Genomic DNA, 20,935 nt, shown 5'->3' with positions numbered 1-20,935 from the left:
GCTTTATTCCAGTAACAGGTAAGCAGATCAAACGGGCCCAGTGGATCAGTACCAACTAAAGCTGATGTTCTAAACCACTGCTCCCATAGATTCTAGTACAGAATAATACTAAGTAGAGGGACATACCAATCCCAACATTCAATACAATAAATAATGCAAAAGGAGTGCACAGAAAATACCATATTCAGTAATACACAGAACACCACATATCTCCCCCTTATTAAACAATAAGAAAACAAAAAAAACGTAATTAGTCACGAAGTTTGCTTGGAACTCTTCTAATCCTACAACTTCTTGGTAAATTGACACCAGAATAAAGCAATAACTGTGAACCAGATATTTTGCCAGACTGTGTAACCTTGGCAAGGCGGGAAATACTCCACCACTGACCATTGTCAAGGCGAACAGCATGGCCCTTAATTTCAACAATGTTGTGAGGTTGTCTGAATTTTGACGCTCCTTTTTGCAGTAACAAATCTTTAACCCTGACCAAGTCACCAACGGTGAACCTAATCACTCTTCTTTTTCCAGATATGAGTTTATCATATCTAAGACTATTGGAATTGTCAAAGGCAATCTTAGCCTTAAAGGCTTCAGAGGGAACAGAACAATGACCATTGAAAACATTGACTTTCCAAAAGATGCACAAAGAAGAGGAAACTTTTCTGCCCCTCATTAATTCAAAAGGAATGGCACCTGAAACAGAATGGGTAATGGTCCTATACGCCCAAATCATATTTTGTACAGCCGTCTCACAATCACCCTGACTATGGAGAGTACTCTGCACACATTCAACCAGGACCCTATTAAACCTCTCAAATTTACCATTAAATTGGGGGTGATATATAGGGTTGCGTAGATGTTTCACTCCCACTTTGGCCAGAAATTCGTACATGGAGGCAGATGTGAATTGCGCACCATTGCCAGTTAAAAGCTCCTCCGGGACACCCTCTCTGGAAAAAACGTCTTGCAGGAAACGGATGTCAGCTTTAGAATTGGAATCAGAGACGCCTCTTACCTCCACCCACCTGGAGAGATGGTCAATAAGTACAATAAAATACCTCATGCAGTTGGGCAAAACATGAAAAGGACCAAGGAAATCAGCAGAGACTCTTTGCCAAACCCTGGCTGGACACGGAACAGGTTTGGGAATGGGAGTGCTGGTTGTGAGATGCTTGTCACTATAACAACACTGTACACAATTCTTGGCCAAATGATCAATGTCCCGATCCATGCTGGGCCACCAGAAATCATTTCTCTCGATGGAGAGTTCGTCAGAAATTTTACAGTAAGGCTGTAATTCAATGGTAAGAAATCTCTCTTTGGGCCACCATTTAACAACAAATTCCATACCCTGCCTCGAGGTGGAATCATTGGAAAGAGCGTCTTACCAAAGTGACATGTCAGGACAAATGACAGTGTCATCCACGTTGGCAATAATACACTCCGCAATGTCATCAGGAATATCATTAGCAGTATGGGGATTGTCTACAGGGAGTCTGGATAGAAAGTCCGCTTTGACATTCTTACCACCGGCTATGTGAAGTACAGTAAAGTTGAATTCCAAAAGTTTGGTGGACAACCTAGCCAGTCAGGCTGTAGGCTTTTTAATCTAGGAACCGGACAGAATGTCTACTAAAGGTTTATGGTCCGTCCTAAGTCAAAACTTCCTTCCCCAGACATAGGATTTAACTTTTCAACAACCCACACACAGGCCAGCATCTCTTTTTCAATCACAGAATACCTCAGTTCAACCTCGCTCATTCTCCTGGAGGCAAAACCTACAGTAACTTCCCTTCCACCTTCCATCTGAGATAAAACCGCACCCATAGGAGCTGGAGTCTACAGTAATGACCATGTGACGACACTCCACATAAGCTTGGAGAGCTGGGGCAGACAAAATGCATTCTTTAATTAAAACAAAATGTTCTTGACAAGTGGCTGTCCAAAGGAATTCTGAGCCTTTTTTTAACAAATTTCTGAAACACTCAGTAAGACTGGAAAAGTTCTTAAACTTTGAATAGAATTCGAACAGACCAAGGAAGGAACGCAACTGGTCTTTATCAATGGGATGTGGAGCATTAACAATACCCTCGACAATGCTAGGTTTGGGCTTGACACCCTCCTTGATGAGCATGTGGCCAAGGTATTCAATTTCATTTACTGAAAAGATACACTTATCTTCTCTCAGGGTGATACCATTACTTTGGAGGATTTGTAAAAGAAGATCTAACACCTGGTTATGTTCATGTTCTGTGTTCGTATGCACTAAAATATCATCTTGGAACATTACGACATTGGGGACATGTTGAAACATCATAGACATAACTTTCTAGAAAACAGAAGCCGTTGAGGCCAGTCCTAATGGCATCCGGCAAAACCGAAATGATACAAGATGATGGGAATGTTCATCAAGAACTACCTGATGGTACGCCGAATGTAAATCCAACTTGGAGAACCATTTGGACTGTCCTACAGCAGTAATGAGGTCGTCTATGCGAGGTAACGGAAAGTTCTCCACCCAAATAGCTTTGTTGACCGATCTTAAATCAATACATAAACAAAGTTCTCCAGTCCTCTTTTTAGCTAAAACAATGGGAGATAACCAGAGAGTAGCGTCAACACGTTCGATTATGCCATCTTCAAGAATCTTGTTAAGCATAATGGTAAGGTCACGTCTTATACCATAATGAACATTCCTTAATTTGTGCTTGACTGGGTGTACACCCTCTTTAATCTTAATAGAATGCACAAAGTCTTTAATTTTCCCAATTCTATTTCCGATAACTATCTCTCTATTGTGAAGAATCGGAAATGGAGTTGTTCAAGGAAACTGGATTCTTCTGACCGGGTCTTATGTTCATTCCGAATTCAGCCTGGTGCCACCATTCTAGAACCTTGATGCATTTAAGAGCAACGTAAACTTTGCCATGGATTGTCCTGGTTTGAAAAGTAATGTCAGCCCAAAAATAGCCAGCGAGATCAATTCTGTTACCCTCAAATTCAGTAGTGAAGACATCAGGGGGTAGTAAGACCATATTGGACCAAGATTGTTTATATTTATCAATGGAAATGTTGGTGATTCTGGCACCTGAATCGATGAGTAGCGGAATATCATGGGACTGGATGGACACCTGGACAATGGGATCCACAGTTTTTTTTATCAGAATGTACATTATCTGAAAGAGACACGTTAGTGATAGATTCCTTACTTTAGAATATCCCCAGGCGTCAGACAGGATCTTGAAAATTTTGCGTAGCAATACCCCTGCGCGCTGGCAGGCGTGGTCCACGCTCTGCGTCGTTGGCGCCGGAATGACGTCGTCGTAGTACTTAGACGCCGCGCTGACGTCAGTTCTTCTTTTTTCTGCGCCAGCTAGCGCAGATCCGGAGAAGCTCTACCCCTTAGTCATTTTTTGACTAAACTATTTGATCTTTTTGATCATTTCTCTACTAGAGTCTTCGACTCCGACGGTGCCGGTTGGGATGCCCGGGTTTAAACCCTGTTCCAAGTGTGACCGACTGATGTCGGTTACTGAACGCCATCGCCGGTGTCTCAAGTGTTCAGGCCTCGAGCACGACGACCACACCTGCTCCGACTGCCGGGCCCTGACGTCTAAAGCTAGGCGGGAGCGGTCCCGCAAGCGACTTGAGCTCCGGCAGTCGGCCCCGCGCCGTTCCAGGTCCCGGTCCCACAGGAGGTCGAGGGACCGGTCGCGGGGTCGGAGCCCTCGCAGCTCCGGGAGTGGACATCGGTCGTCAGGATCCAAGTCCTCAGGTAAGAGGCATGAGAGGTCGGAGAGACGTCATCATTCCTCCGACCCACCCCAACGCTCACGCGATGCGGCCGGGGGTTCGGGTGACACCACCCACGCGGCTCGTCGCCTGCCCCACACCTTCCGGTCCCTGGGCACTGTGCTACGCCAGAGGAGGTCGAGCGGTACCTCATGCCCATGAGGTCCCTCCCTCCTCAGCCGGGTTCCGTGGCGCCTCCGGGCCCAACGGCCCCGGCTGGAGGGCCTAGCGGGTCGGGTGCTTTGGCTCCGACGCCGTTGGGTGCTTCGGCCCCGGCGCCGCCGGCGACTTCGGTCCCGGCGCCGCAGGCCCTCACTGGATCGACCTTACCGGCGCCGGCCCTGCGGGTGTCCCCCCCCCCGGCGCCTACTATGGACGCCGTCCCTGATCCTACCCTCGGTCCGGTTCCTGGGCGCCGCATGCTCCGTTCCGTCATGAGCATCGAAGCGGTTAAGGACATCCTTTCAGGGCCCTAGTTTGAGCACCAATGGTCAGTGTCTTGCATGGCTCTGTGTTTCTGGCGCAGAAAGTCGTGTACAGAACTGACAGTGCGCGAGGGCGGCGTCTAAGTAGCTGCTGCGACGTCATCCCGACGACCACGATGCCGACGTTGAACGCAGAGCCGACCAACGCCACCTTCCGACGCACAGAGGTACTGCTGTTGAAAAATCTGTCCAGATCCAGTCTGACGCCTTGGGGTAATTCTAAGGTAAGGAATCTATAAATAACTAATGTATCTTACTAATATATCGTTACCGAAGGTAAGTAACTTGTGTGATTGGACGATGGTCCTTGTTGCTCCGCCCCTCCAAGAATCATGCTGTTCCGGCGTAGTTCTTCCGGGCTGTGTAGAAGGGTGAGAGTCCGTTTATAGTGTCTCGTGGCCAGTGGCGGTGGGCCCGGCTCGCGGGTGGGGAAGGGGGTAGGTGGCGTTCTGGTTATAATTTAAAAAAACAAACACTTAGCTTCCTGCTAGATCCCGCGTCTTATCTGCTCCTGCTCTCGTCTTCCAGGAACAGGAAGCACCCGGAACACAAGCCCCCGACCAATCACAACACTGCAATGCAGCGTTGTGATTGGTCTGAGTGCAGTGACATGGCGCTCAGCCAGGGGCTGGAGGTGTGGGCATGTTCTCCACGCAGACTGTAATGCAGCCTGCATGGAGAGCACTGAAAGTGCGCATGACAGTTTTGGGCTGCCTGAGAGGACCGACCAACCAGTTATTTATTGCGCACTATTACCCTCCTCCTCTGCTCCCCAGCCTCGCCACCTCATGCATGCTGCTGCAGCAGGAGGACAAAATAAAATGATAACATTGTTATTATCATTTCCTTTCTTTTCCTGCTTGAAGGCAGTGGGGCGACGCTCCACTCCCTTACCGGAGGAGCAGCTACTGCTCAAGGCTACCTGATTATGCACCGGCGCTAGAGAGAGGGGAAGAGAGTGCCCTATCTCTGAAAATATGCTGCAATCGCCTCCTCACATATTGCAGCGTTTGCTCTGCGTGAGAATTGGTAAATAGACCCCTATGTGCCGGCGAGATTGTTGAGAAATCTGAAGTTCCCGTCCCTCCCGACCCGCATCCCAACCCTCTCCAGTTTTAATGACCAAGCTACACCACTGGCTTTAACATACATTGATGACCGGCCACCAGTTAATTGGAAGTACAGGAGAGTAAGAACCTATGGCCTAAAAGAAATTCACGACCATTATTATGATATAAATTTTACACCCCCCCCCCCCTAAATATGATACACATCTTTGTGACTCGGGCCATATGAATTTATTTAGAATATGACAGGAGAGTTGAAGCATGGTTGACACCGCTAGATCGGTTGTCGAAGAGCTTTACTATTATGTGTATAAACCATCAACAGCTAAACAATCACAATTTTATATGGTCACTTATATATATATTTTATTTCGGGTTAATCCGTTTAATTGTGGAGACAACTTTATACGTTAGGTGTCAAAATCTTGTAGTTTGTATGTATTGTATTGGTATTTTATGAGGATCAAACTTAGGAGCACTTAATATTAAAGAACGGATGGTAAACAATCTACAAGTTACACTGTGCACATATTACATTTAATGTTTTTACGCTAGCTTAAGTTATTTGACTTAAATCACACAATGTTGAGTCTAGCACCGAGTTCGGGATTCGAACGTGGGTCCCCAAATTCCAAAGGCGGCAGGCAGCTCGAGCCCCTAGACCATATCCTCACACGTCTGGTACATCATATATCTGTTAACACTGACGTTCTAAAATAATGTTGAGTGTACATGTTTTAACAATAATTGTGAAAAAATGTCATACATAGGCTTGGAAGCAAGGACCTATATAATTGTGAAGAATGGTGAAGAGAATTTTGAAACTTGCGTTGTAGTTATACCAGCATATTTAAATATTGGTCATGTAATAGTTGTTGTTCTTCAAAAATGTCATTTACTTACTTGTTTGTGCTTACTTCTTGGTGTTTCATAAAGTACCAATGTCGTTTAGGTCTACTTTTTCTTTCATGAATACATCTTCATACCTAACCTGAAAATGTAGTATTTTGTACAGACAATTCAACTGATTGACGTTGCCAGTTGACTTACAAAAAAGTAAACCAAAGCACAGGCTGTTTAGGCAATAAACGTCTTTCATGCTGAACTTTGTGCATGAAAATGTGTGGAGACTTATTTTATCCACCGGAGAATATAGTTGTTTTGTGGAACGATTTCGTCTGTGATCCTGCGCTTTTTATTGTTCAGATTCGTTCAGACGCTTCATTCTCTTGACTTGCTGTCTTTTATGTTCTGTTTCTTTCAGCTGGTGAATCAACCGCTTCTAACTGAACCTCTCGTCCCTCCCCAGCTTTCAATTAAAGATTTCTACATGACTGGTTTGTATAGACATGCAACCTATCTACGGTTTTTAAATGTACTTATGTAGTTTTAATAAGAGTGCAGCCGGATTTACCAGCCATGACTAAAAAGAAAAGGTTCAATTGCTTGCATATGAAAAGCTAAATTAGTCTTTGGTGCATACAAACAAGTTATTTTATTAGTTGTCTGGCTGAGATTACGAAGAGATAACAATGTTCTACTAATTCCGAAAAAGAATGCTTTCGTAATTACCGCGGGAGGATCAGTGTACAGTACCAGGTAAAGAGCACTTAGTGGGGTATATAGCTGTTTGGATTGGGTGGATATGAAGCAGTAGAACCATATGTTTATCTACCTGGAGATAACTGGCCAGTCTAGCTATTGAGTATGTGTCATGTACTCCAATGCACTGGATCATTCAGCAACATTTTATGAAGTGTAGATGCTTCTTAGTCTGATGGAGGTGATTCCTTGGAGCTCGAACAGGACCTGAGAATTTGGAGGAACAGACCGAGGGAAAGGAGTGGTTTTGTGAAGCTCATTGGTAGAGTTTAATAAGGTGTGTTTTAAGGAAAAGTGGGTGGTTGGATGTCAAGTTACAGAGTGAAATATCTGTATGGCTTTAGGAAAGGGGGAAGAAAGGATCAATACTGTAAAACCTGGATAATAATATGAACCAGTTCACTGGGGTGTTTCCTTTAACACCTTTGCCAACTTCTTTGCTAGAGGATGAAAGTGTATGCCAAGTTGCATCCTTCCTGGGCAGTGACGACTAAGGCGAGAGGGAAGGTTGGGCTCTAGGGTGACACAGTCGAGTGACCTTGTGGATAGAGAGGGCACTAGTAATAATAATACTAGTAATAATAAGGGTTAACCAGATGCTGCTGTGCCCGTTCCTCTTTCTTGATTTTCTTAATCAAGGCCAGGAACCGTAGCATCTTTGCACATCATGGGGTAGTTAATTTTGAAACTGGGCATAGCACAGACTTTCTGTGCTCTTTGGGTTTCAAGTTTCACTAGGCCTTTACCTAGCTCATACTCTTACTGCAGTGTTATCCACTCTTAGTTTGTTGTTTTTTGTTGGGGTCTCAGCTCCTGTTAAGTACTTTTCTTCCAGGGCTTGTACTCGTGCCATAGGCATGTGGTTTAGAGAATGTTAATGTTGTAGTCCATGTAACTCTGACACAGTCCTACGACTACTATTGCCTTGAGGGCCCTGTACCTTGAGCTTTATGTGTATCGCCATTGCTGGTCTTCAAGAACTGCCTAAAGAAAAAGGCAGAGATTTGTCATTGTTCATCACACATTCCAAAATGATGGCCCTCTGCATTGAGCTCCGACTCTGGTCCCTCCTTTCTGGAGCTGATTAGGCCTAACACTGGTATGTTCCCATCAGTATCAACCACTTAGTCTTAAGCAGGGGCATTTTCCGAAGCTCTGTGAGTGCATCTTTGACCAGAACTCACACCACGGCCCTGCTGTCAAGCACCAAGACCTGGTCCTACAGCAGAGCTGCACGGTCTTACGCTGGAGAGGTCACTTCATAGGGTGTCACCCAGAGTGTTCTTCTGATCCGTTTGCTGGCCCAAAATCAGAGATTTCCTGAGAGGCTGTGTCGGTGCACTAAATAGTCTGCCTGCACAGTGTCTGTGAAGGTTCATCAGACCCCAGGAAAAGCACAATGAGTCCTCAGGTCTTCTTGCTTAAAACACACTCCAAACTCGGTGTGGATAGGCAGAAAACGATCCAGGGCCTAGTAAGTCTGAGTCCTGGACTGTCCAGGTGGCCATTTCTCAGGACAATGTCTTTCTGGCAAAACAAAGCCCAAAATCCCACTCGACCTACCTATATTCGAGATATATATATATATATATATATATATATATATATATATATATATATATACACACACCATCGCAGAACCCACTTTTGGAGAGAGCCACATGGAAACTAAATATCGCTCAGAACATCTTTAATGGCAGCATGCCAGCAGAGAGTGCTTCAGGAAGGCAATATACTCAATCGTGCCAGACGCGTTTCAGGGGGTTTAGTCCTTTCATCAGTGGCTTGAAAGGGGAAGCGTTTTCGGTACGTGCTCTTCTTAATATATCACTCCCGCCCCAATGGGTGTGGCTTCACAGCATTATGGGAGATGGAGTTCGCACCACTTATTCCCTCAGTGGGTGCTTTTCCCTGAGACTCAATATCATTCAATAATAAAACACACATTCTTGAAAAAGTCTCTGTCTTGCTTTGTTGTCGCCAGTAGAGCTTTAAACAGACGCCTTTCTGCTAAGTCGTCAGCTTCCATCCGTCCCGTATATTGCAGCATCAAATTAATGCTGCCACGGATCCGCTGTGTGAAGCAGCGGGCTCTTTCCACGACCTGGGTAAGGCCATCATAAATCCACCATCGCAGAACCCACTTTTGGAGAGAGCCACACGGAAACAAAATATCGCTCACAACATCTTTAATGGCAGCAGGCCAGCAGAGAGTGCTTCAGGAAGGCAATATACTCAATCGTGCCAGACGCGTTTCAGGGGGATTAGTCCTTTCATCAGTGGCTTGAAAAGTCATGGGGAAGCGTTTTCGGTATGTGCTCTTCTTAATATATCACTCCCGCCCCAATGGGTGTGGCCTCACGGCATTATGGGAGATGAAGTCCGCACCACTTATTCCCTCAGTGGGTGCTTTCCCCCCCCCCCCCCCCCCCCGAGTCTCAATATCATTCAATAATAAAACACACATTCTTGAAAAAGTTTCTGCCTTGCTTTGTTGTCGCCAGTAGAGCTTTAAACAGACTCCTTTCTGCAAAGTCGTCAGCTTTCATCCGTCCCGAATATTGCAGCATCCTGCCCAATGCGTTTTGTGCACTGGATCACTTTGTCAAGGGCTGTGAGCATCTAACAGGCATATAAGCGCATGGTGGTTTCTTAAAGCACTTTTGAACGCAATTTCCCCGCCCTTGTGGGCGTGGCCGTCAACACGGCCCGATGGTCTTTGTAGTGCTGTTCATCTTCCTCGTGTAAGTCACCAGCCTTTGCGCTCTTGTAAATGAGTTAAAATTCCCAAGTGGGTTACGGTACACAGTCACGTCATGTGTCCTGCACATAACATTCTCCAAACGGCTTCACCCGTCCTTTCTTCTGCAGCGTAATGTGGCGTCAGAGCAGGGCTGCAGCGGGACTCTTCTCGCGGCTCAGGCTGGGCCGCTTTACATGATTCAACAAAGTTGCCTGCTAAGAGAAAGTCCACCCAGCTGAGTAAACTTCAGCCATAGATTTATTTGAAGAAAAAGCGGTGACAAACAGCGGACTGCTTCGCATTGCTTCCATGTCCTGCCCAACGCGTTTCGTGCACTGGAGCAGTTTGTCAAGGGCTGCGGGCATCAAACAGGCATATAAAGGCACGGTGATTTCTTTTAGCACTTTTGAACGCAATGTCCCCGCCCTTGTGGCCGCGGCCGTGTAGTGCTGTTCATCTTCCTCGTGTGAGTCACCAGCCTTTGCGCTCTTGTAAATGAGTAAAAATTCCCAAGTGGGTTGCGGTACACAGTCACGTCATGTGTCCTGCAGATAAACATTTTCCAAACGGCTTCACCTGTCCTTTCTTCTGCAGCGTCATGTAGCGTCACAGCAGGGCTGCATCGCTGCAGCGGGACTCTTCTCGCGGCTCAGGCTGGGCCGCTTTACATGATTCAACAAAGTTGCCTGCTAAGAGAAGATCCACCCAGGTGAGTAAACTTCAGCCATAGATTTATATTTAGAAAAAGCGGTGACAAACAGCGGACTGCTTCGCATTGCTTCCATGTCCTGCCCAAAGCGTTTCGTGCACTGGAGCACTTTGTCAAGGGCTGCAGGCATCTAACAGGCATATAAGCGCATGGTGGTTTCTTAAAGCACTTTTGAACGCAATTTCCCCGCCCTTGTGGGCGTGGCCGTCAACACGGCCCGATGGTCTTTGTAGTGCTGTTCATCTTCCTCGTGTGAGTCACCAGCCTTTGCGCTCTTGAAAATGAGTTAAAATTTCCAGGTGGGTTGCGGTACACAGTCACGTCATGTGTCCCGCACATAACATTCTCCAAACGGCTTCACCTGTCCTTTCTTCTGCAGCGCCGGAACTGAGAAAGTGCAGCCGAGGGAATATTCTCGGACGAAATAATACAACCCATAGTGAATAACACAAATACCGGCGATAACAGCAATGCCGGGGGGACAGGACTAAGGGACAAATACAAGGCGCTTGAGAAGTTGATACGCAGAGAAACTGCCAAATGGTGGGAATCGAAGTCACTCCGTAGATATTTGGAGGTGGGTCGAATACCCAGGGGCTTAAGGATAATGATTGCCCCCTGCTACGACACTCCCAACCCCAAACTTATGGCAGAGTGGGCAGAATGCAACTTTGACTGTTCACGGAGATTAGTTGAATTGTTGGTAAAGCACGCGGAAAGTGACCGCGAGGAGATTCTGCCCCAAATTGAAATCCTGCGCAGTGAAATCCAAGCGCTCAGTGACCCACAAACACTTAAAGATAAGATGAATGAGGAAATGGAACAAAGACTGCAAAAGGAGGAAGAGAAAATAAAAACGCGAAAAACATATAAATTTAGGAGAGATCAACAGGACTACCAAAATGGTCGAATATTCACGTTTTCTAGGAAATCTGACACTATGAGAAAAAACGCAGCCAAAACAACAAAAAAATCTGAATATTGGTAAAACTTCGCACCCCACGGAAGAATCAGAGCCAGAAATATCCTCAATATCGGGGGCAAGCTCACTAACGAGCTCACTAACGGAAAGTGGATCTGAGAGAGAAGGAGGGGAGGAATTGGCCGGCTCAATGAAGCTAACCATGGGAGAAGAACTGGAATACATACGACGCAGCAGGCGGGAGACTCTTCGTTCCAGTACATTTCAACCGTCAAAAAACGGCGTACAAGGAGCGGCGGGAAAGGAGGGCCGCACAAAAACAACGCGGTGAAACGAGGAGCCTGGGGTCGGGGTCGGGGTACATGGAAAAACAAACAAACATAATAAATGAAAAAACCCCAATCAAAGAGTTGAATGCCAATACAATCATAAATTTGGCTGAGACAGATCTGTCGATAGCAGAGAAGCAACTTTTATCTTTAGGACTTTTGTATTGCCCTGAGACGAACTTTCAATATACTAGAACTAGGGCGGACGTCTTTCAGTTCATAAGGAAGTTAAAATACAAAATGATCATAAACAACAATCATCAGGCAGAGCAAGACCTAATGTGGAGAAACATAAAGAAAACCCGAATTTGGCAGCCGGGGACTTTGAATTATTGGCTGCGGTACAAAGTCTAGTTAACATTCCTAGTAACTCGCAAAGTGACACGGGGTCGCAACAAGAAGCGGGAACCTCGCAAGCATTTCCAGTATTAAATACAGAGGAAATAAGGGGCCTTGGAAACAAAAAGCCAGAAACACCATTTAAGAAAAAATCAAAATTTGTACCTGTAATGATGAAAGACTCGATTGATGCATTCAATGAAGTGGTGGTGTCTCAGGTGAAGAGACTGAATGTGAAAATCCAAATGACCAAGAGAAAACAATCAAATCAAGAGATAAGATATGGGTTATTGTTGGACAAGTTACGGCTAGAAAACAATGTTGTTATAAGAAACTCAGACAAGGGAGGGAATATAGTACTCTGGCCTCTCTCCTAATATTTAGCTGAAGCCAATACCCAACTCAATGACATCCAATGTTATCATCACAGTTAGTTCTCCCATTAATTATAAACATATGCAGGACAATTTGTGTAGCAAATTACTGGCGTGGAAAAGTTTGGGACTTTTGAACTTGGAAGAGTTTAAATTCCTTAAAAAAGAACATCCAAGAACGCCGGTTATATATTTTATACCGAAGATACACAAAGACAAGGAAAAGCCTCCAGGAAGGCCAATTATTTCAGCATGCGATGGCCCGCTTGAAAATCTGTCGAAATATAGATTTTTGTCCTGCAAGAACATGTGCGAAAGTTGGAGTCGTACGTGAGGGATACTGGAGACTTTTTATTGAAGATTGGTAATGTGAAATGGCAGGATGGCTACTATCTGATAACTCTTGATGTATCATCACTGTACACATGTATTAAGAACCCTGATGGCCTAAGGGCAGTGGAATATTTCTTTGCAAAAAGGTCAATTGAGTATACTCAACATAACAAAATGCTCATGGACATGTTAACCTTTTGTTTAGAGCACAATTCTTTTCTTTTCAACAAACAAATGTTTCGCCAGGTTCAGGGAGTTGCCATGGGGGCCAGCTTCTCCCCCAGTTTTGCCTGTCTTTTTATGGGCTGGTGGGAGGAGCTGGTCCTCAGAAGGCAATACCACAACATATACAGGGACAACATTATATCCTGGTTGAGATATATAGACGACCTGATAATAGTTTGGAAAGGAACACTTGAGGAGGCTGAAAGGTTCATTGAATGCATTAATGAGAATGATGTCAATTTAAAGTTTACATCTCAAATCAGTAATTGTCAGGTATCCTTCTTCGATGTACAAGTCAACATAGAGAAAGAAAAGATCAACACTACATTGTACAGGAAAGACACAGCAGGCAATACGATGCTTCATGCAACCAGTGCGCATCCTACACATCTAATACACAGCATTCCCTACGGGGAAATGCTGAGGCTGCGAAGAATATGTAGTTATGATGGAGAATTACATAGACATCAACAGAAGAGCAAGTTTAGATTCTTGGACCGGGGATATAGTGTCAAAATGATTGAGACAGCGATCAGGAAATCCAGATTGAGGGCAAGAGAAGATCTCCTTGAAGTAGCAGGTATCACCTCAAACGAAGAGAAGGGAGGGACACAGACAATAGAGGATACCCCCAGACTCATCCTGACGTATAGTCGACAACATAGAGATTTACGTAAAATTATACAATGTAATTGGCACATTGTGAAAGATGACCCGGTGATCGGTGGTTCTCTCCCACAGTACCCGGCAATTACATACAGGAAGTCTACCTCTATGGCAGATATTTTGGTTAAAAGCAGCCCTGAGTATAAGGACAACACTGGAAGGTCATTGGCCCGAAAGGGATTTTATAAGTGCCCTAGCTGTAAAGCATGTTCACTTGGCGTCAAAAAAACTACATTCATGACAACCTTTAGCTCAAAACCCCAGACAATCAGGTACCATCTCACATGTAAGAGTGAGTATGTGGTGTACATCCTAGAGTGCAGTTGCAATCTTAAGTACGTAGGAAGTACGAAGTTGCCTGGCCACAAGAGGGTTTTACAGCATATTAGGGCCATCAACAACAATGATCCAAGTTACCCAGTAGCACGGCATTTCTGGGAAACCCATGGGGTAAATCCAAAGATCTAAGGTACTACCTCATAGACAGTGTCCCAATACAGAGAAGAGGAGGGGACAGGGAGGGCATGCTACGCCGGTTAGAGACTCACTACATATTACTATTAGACACAAAACAGCCGAATGGATTGAATATGAGTGATGACTTGCACACATATTTGGAATAAATGTCCCTGATGATATCTATTTTTGATCATGGAGTCACAACAAACACGAAATGTGTGTAACATGATATATCTATGGCATGATAAGGTGTAATTAGCAAGACTTGTTCAGAATTACTCATTGTTTTTTTTAGCAACATTATGTAGAAAAGGGCATAACAGTTCATTCATAAGAAAATGATTGTGTAAATAATATGAAATTGTATGTATATACACTTATATATATATATGTATATATATATATATATATAATTTTTTTTGTTTTTGTTTTTTACTACAGAAGTATTTATTCAGAGACATGTATATTTTTCTATTGACAACGACTTTTATGGAGATTTTAGATATTGAAATGAATGTAATTATTATTGATCAGCCAATTTCAAATATTGGTTATATTTAATTGTGGGAATCATTTATGCGATGTTATAAAGTCGAAAAAAGCATAGCCTGGAAAACTGTCTCTATTACGAATTTGTGGATAATTTGCTATGGGTTGTAAATGAGTAGAAATTTTGGGGGGGGGAATCAATTTAGAATTACTGGGGTGCCAGGTGTTGGGCACAGTTCATCTATTTTTAGCACTTTTTATTAGAACACATTATTATGTTATTATTCATGGGGGTTCAGGGGATACACACTGTTAATAGCAATTCTTAGACAAACTAGTAAATTATATTTAAAGGTCGATTTTTTTGAGTTGCAAATGAAAGAGTGTCACAAAAAACATGAATTATTGCAAGAACAAACATACTGACTTATATGGGGACGGTATTTAAACCCAAAAATTCTATCAAGATATAATAACTTGTCAGTAAGCAGGAGGTATGAAACAATGTATTTTACCATGATAGCTATGTTCACTCATACATGCATTCAAGCAAGTATTGGACAAAGTAAATGTATTTTACATATATATAAAACCTCCTTTGAAAAAGCAACTAATGTGAAAAAATCGCCCAATTGTTAAATATTTCTATTATGTCTATTTATGCACAGTCACTTTAAATAGAGGTGTGTCTCACGACATTGTTGTCATGTGATCAAGGCAGGGATCTGCCGAAACGCGTCGTGATGGCTGGTGGCAAAATTGAAATAAACTAAAAAGCACTGAATTTGGGTCTACCTCGTCTCATTTGCAAGTCCGTTGGGAAGTTGTGGTGGAGGCGAGCTTTTGGAGCATATATATATATATATATATATATATATATAATACCTTAAAATATTGTTTTATTTTGTAATTATTGTTTACATAAAGGAATGCATACTGCAATTCATTACAGTTTACAAATCCAGTTTTTTTTAAATTATTTTAGCCATATATTTTATTTCTTCAATGTCAAAACACATTTTCACAAAAAAGAAAGGGTTTTCTGTACATTATTCATAAAAACATAATGCATTATACATGTTAGCTAAATATATCTTATGTGACTGTGTTTTACCCTATATCACAACCCACTCACTCCTTCATTCACAGAAAGCACATCCTCTCATATATACCACTCATTCCCATCCCAGCCACACTTCACATAGACTGCGCGTTTCAGAGTTTAAAGATCTTTCTTTTCTGCCGTTCTTGTGTTGTGAAAAGAAAAATTGTTGGACAGAATGCACAACAATGTCATACATTAAACCCAGTACAGAGATCTGGGCCTAAATCCATAATCTTTTTGCTTGCAACGCCATTCCAGTTTGGACCCAGCCATATACAAATCAGTCTTGACCCTGCGCCATATGGGAACTGCCAGGCCGGGTCCTCTCTGGACTGGAAACAAACATCCTAGGACCGGTTTCGGGCTTTCAGCCCTCATCAGCCAGGATAGTTTGACTCCAGTGGCATGGAGAGCACGTCTGGGCATACCCGTCCCACTCGAGGTGACAAATGTTTTATTTTATTTTGGATAGAGTTGATATACTCTATTGACCTTGTCTATATCTTCCCACACCTTACCAAGCACATGGTAACGGTGGTGGTGGAATTGATCATGACTAACTGGCATAGGTTTACATTTGTATTATTTTCCAATACAAATTTAGGGGGAGCCTGTGAGCCTCCGACTATTGGAATACTATTTGGACTTCTGATTCAATTACAGGATACTTTCAAAATAACAGGTACGGATTACACCATAGCCACATTAACTTATGATCCTGCTATTTAGGCACTCCAGTAATAGGCACTCATATTCACTACGGGACAAAGATACCTCGGATAATATTGGGACCGATCTGGGCTAATTTAGCGAATGAGCTGTGCGATCCACTTGATTCATTCTAGCATGTGAGCTTGTTGTGCAGGCACCTTTGCATCCTTTTTTTTATAAACGCACACACGGATATCTAAGGCTAGTCATTTTCTTTCTTTCTAAACAGGGCATACAAAACAGTTTATTGTCCTGAAGAAGACTCCATTGTGAAATTTTTCAAATGCACACGTTAGTAGGGGTGAAAACATCGATGCACATGTTAGCAGGGGTCAAAACATCGACGTTCCAGAACTAGCATGTTTTTAGCCCAACAAGATCTATATAATTGAAGAGATCTTGCTAGGGTGTTTGGTGAATGAAAACATAGATGTTTCATGTTGTTGTTTTGTTCCCATGTAAATAATTGTGTAGTATTAATCGCTTCACAATTAGTTCTGGCTATAGAGCGCTTTCATGAGCGAGCGTTTAACCATCAATACACAGAGGGGTAACTGAATGCTGCGTCATTCACTTGTTGATCGTGCAGATTACAGTAATTCGTATGATCTGATGTTTTACTGTAAATGGTAGCAGAAGTTACTGGTGCAATAAGTAAATTACTCTGAACCACCAGGGATTACTTTGGACACAATCCAGGGTATAATGTTTTAGCTGCCTGGGGCTACATTAGAAGGGGATCTGAAACGTGCAGATCAGCAACATTCTTTTACCATAGAAGAGTCCACGCCGACCTGCTAGGCAACACCCTAAACACATGAACACCAGCAACCAACTTGTGTACACCACTGAGGTGCACATAGAGTACTTAAAGCAGAGCAAGTAGGGGAGCCTCCTCCTGCCATACTCAGACTTAGTTATGGAAACAAATGCTTACTCGGGGCACATTCAATACCATAATGTTTACCTCATTTAGGCCATAAGAGAAGGACACCAGATACTGGACTGGACACAATGCAGATTGTTTCAGCATTCCTCTAGGCCCTAACGTGACACAGGCCCTTACCTATGTGGCAGAGCCTAGAGCATGGAGGCAGATGTGCAGTTGTGTGTGAACCATGCTTGTGTCTCACTGATCCAAATGCAATATGCTGAGATGGGCATTGCTGTTCTAAGGGTACACACTCCTGGCCAGCCAGGCAGGCCGGCCAGTTACATTGTCCTCTCTAGCAGAGTCTAGGCTGCGAGTGGTCCAGGCATAGCAGTTGCACGCCGACTGCTGAGGTCTCTGGCAGCGGTACTGGATGTCTACAGAGGTGAGTATGTGAGGATATTCATGAGGTAGTGATGTGGCTGGGTGATATCCGGGAGCACATTTGCGTCTTACAGGTACCCAGAGGAGGATTGGCTCATTAATCCCAGATAGAAGTGGAGGAGATCTGCCGACTGTACAAAAGAAAACTGAATTTTCGGGATCTCTGTGATGCTATTAGTAGAAAAATACGGAGTTATGAAATTATTAGATGTTTGCGTTAAGTGGGCTACAGTGATGTGATTAAGGTGCAGTTGCAATGTCACTACAGTAGTATTAGGGGGATTTGTGACATGGGTGTAATGTAACAGCCACTGGTCTCTTCATCAAAATCAGACTTTAGTTGCAGTGCCCTCCTTTGTCTACTGTTCAGTCTGTTAAAGGAAAGTGAGTCTTGTGACTCTGGAATTAGACAGCATAATTCTTTAATATCACCGTAAAAAACGCTGGTGAACTTGATATCAATAGAGTAGATACTGTTCACGTGGGTGGCGAGCACATAGGTCAAGAAGGGTGTCAGAGATGCCGGGACCCAATGTCAGTGCTATAACGTTAACCAAGACAGCGAAGTACTCATTTTGAGGGTCAGGTTGTTGGCCCTCCAAAAATTACAGTTATATCATATACATTTGGCTTTCTGACAAGCCTATTGGGCCTGTGTACAGGTAGATAATCTCAATGGGGTAACCCAGTAACGTGCACATCCTGGGGTTAGGTACAGTATAGTAACAGTGGTTCTGCGACTTTTTAGTTTAAACTTTTATGTCCCCCTTTCCAGATGGGATTTACAACATATGACTAAGTAGCACACAACTGAAAAAAACCAATTTAAACTCAACAAATCTTTTTGTATTTGATATAATCCGTAAGTAGGATACAATAACCCAATGACATTACTCAACATAAACAACAAAGTACACGTGACGTTCATGCATATACTTTGGAGCTGCAGACAGATACAACAGTATTTGGTAGATATTCATGAAGAATTGCGGTCTGTACTTGGGGTAAATCGGAGACCGGAAGCTCGCAGATGTATACTGAATATCTGGGAACCCACAGATTTGAACACGTACACCATGCAGTGGGCGACACTCGCTTTTATGATAGCGAAGCGGAATATTGCACAATTGTGGGGTGCCAGCCAGCCTCCCCAGGTGGGGAAGTGGAAAGAAGATCTAGACTGGTGTATGTTCATGGAGAAATCGGTCTTCATTGCCAGGTGTTGCCCAGGGAAATGGAGTAAGATCTGGGGAGTGTGGAATGGGTAGAGGTGACATCTGTCCCCCACCAAGAAGTCAGAGTGAAATGGAAACTCCTGAAACCCCCTGATCAGCTGAATGTAATATTGGTTATTTATTTTGCTAAAGTGACTCTGACACTGTATTGGAAATGCCAGCCTGTATGTGCTCATATTATTGTCAATGGTCGACTGTTTAATAAAAAGATATACAAATTTTTTAAAAAGTACACTTGAATATTTACAATAGTGACATGAAATGGTGACAGATTGTGACAATACACACCACAATTTCCTTTTGCTCTATGTATAAACACTTGGATAGCTCACATATCAGTAACTTCGGCGTTTCTTCAGTGGGAGGTGGGGGGTGAATCCTGACAGCTTGCATGATCCAAAGCGAATTAAAACGTTAACTAACTGAATGTGTTCTTCTTTGCAGATCCCATCAGCAGAGCCTCCCAGACAATGGCAAAGTGTGTGAAAGCGGTAACCGAGGGCGCCCAGGCTGTAGATGAGCCGTCCATCTGCTAAAGCCCAACACAATTGAGAGAATGTCTTAAAACCTAAGTCTGCAATCTGACTTGTAAAAAAGATACACGCAAACGTAATTTTTGTGAGCTCATGCTGCTTATGGTCATCTTTTCTTGGCCACAGTTAGAGCATTACTATATAAGCCTGGATCACCACTACCACTGCTGCTGTTGGAGGTCGTGAGGTTTTCTGTATCTGATAATCAGTTAAACATATTTGGGTTGTGTACAAAACTGTAATCTTATTAATAAAATGTGTTGAAATATCGGTTTACTGTTTCAAAAGGCTCTTTTTCCAGAATGGAAAAAATGTGTGGTATTATTTAAATGGAAAATGGTAGAGCAGTGCAGCACAAGTATACCTTCTCCCATTTCAGCTTGGCAGCATTTGCAAAGCTAGGATAGGAGCAGTGCAAGCTTCCCTAAGATGCATAATCGTAGGATCGCACGCAAAACGTATCCAGCAGGAATTCAACTTCCCTCACATTTGTGAACAGTTAAAGAATAGGCAACAGCGATGTAAGTCTCTCTCCTATACACACAGAACACATACAGCATGTGCAGAAACATTGCCTGCCTGCTTCTCACAAGTATCAATCAATCAGGGAATTGTGAAGCGTGCTACTCACCCGTGAGGGTTTCAAGGCGATGGGGGGGGGGGGTGCGCTCCGGATCAGCCAAAGAGCCAGGTCTTGAGGCTCTTCCTGAAGGTGTGCAGAGTGGGGGAGCGTCTGATGTTGATCTGGAGCTTGTTCCTGGCCTTAGCCGCGATGTAGAAGGCTCTTCCACCTGCTCTGTTTATGCAAACATGCAGGGTTTCTGCGAGGGCAGCCGAGGTTTCACCTGGGTACGTGGAAAGAGACTCTTTTGTTGAGGTATATGGGTCCGGTGTTGTGGAGGAATTTGTAGGTGTGGGTCAGTAGCTTGAAAGTTTTCTCTTCTCGACGGGGAGCCATTGTAGGTCTCGCAGTTGTTGGGTGATGTGTTCATGTCGTGGGATGCTTAGGATGAGTCTGGCCACGGTGTTCTGGATGGTCTGGAGTTTGCGTAGCAGGGATTTGTTGATTCCAACATAGAGGGTGTTTCCGTAGTACAGTCTGCTTGTTATGAGTGCGTGGGTGACAGTTGCCTGGATTCAGGAGAGATCCATTTGGAGGTCTTGCGAAGAATGCAGAGGGTGTTGAAGCAGGTGGAGGCGACGGCGTTGGTTTGGCGGGTCATGATGAGGGAGGAGTAGAGTATGATGCCAAGGTTCTGGGCATGGTCCGTGGGGGGGAAGGGGTTGCCGAGGGCGGTGAGCCACCAGGTGTTGTCCCTAGCTGAGGGGGTGGGGACGAGGACTTCTGTCTCCTCAGAGTTGAGCTAAAGACAGCTACTATTCATCCAGAATGCAACGTCTTTCATTCCTTCCTGGAAGCTGAGTCTGGTGGCGTTCCTTCGTGAGGGAGAGGATGAGCTGGATGTCGTTGGCGTAGGATACTATGATGAGTCCATGCT

At 44.0% G+C, this 20,935-nt stretch overlaps 1 protein-coding gene across 1 annotated transcript in view; it reads left to right on the top strand.

Moving 5' to 3' along the window:
• NDUFS1 (NADH:ubiquinone oxidoreductase core subunit S1) overlaps nt 1-19,706 on the top strand; it is a 779,390-nt gene extending 759,684 nt beyond the window's left edge. The window contains exons 18-19 of the mRNA XM_078680296.1: nt 6,612-6,684; nt 19,348-19,706. Coding sequence (XP_078536422.1) covers nt 6,612-6,684; nt 19,348-19,439 — 165 coding nt within the window. The 3' untranslated portion in view covers nt 19,440-19,706. The remainder of the gene's footprint in view (nt 1-6,611; nt 6,685-19,347) is intronic.
• Nucleotides 19,707-20,935: the final 1,229 nt, after the last annotated feature.

This window comes from Lissotriton helveticus, chromosome 3_1 (genome assembly GCF_964261635.1).
Source record: "Lissotriton helveticus chromosome 3_1, aLisHel1.1, whole genome shotgun sequence".
Lineage (NCBI taxonomy): Eukaryota > Metazoa > Chordata > Amphibia > Caudata > Salamandridae > Lissotriton > Lissotriton helveticus.
The sequence above is the reverse complement of the archived record's forward strand: the minus strand, read 5'-3'. Positions and strand labels throughout refer to the sequence as shown.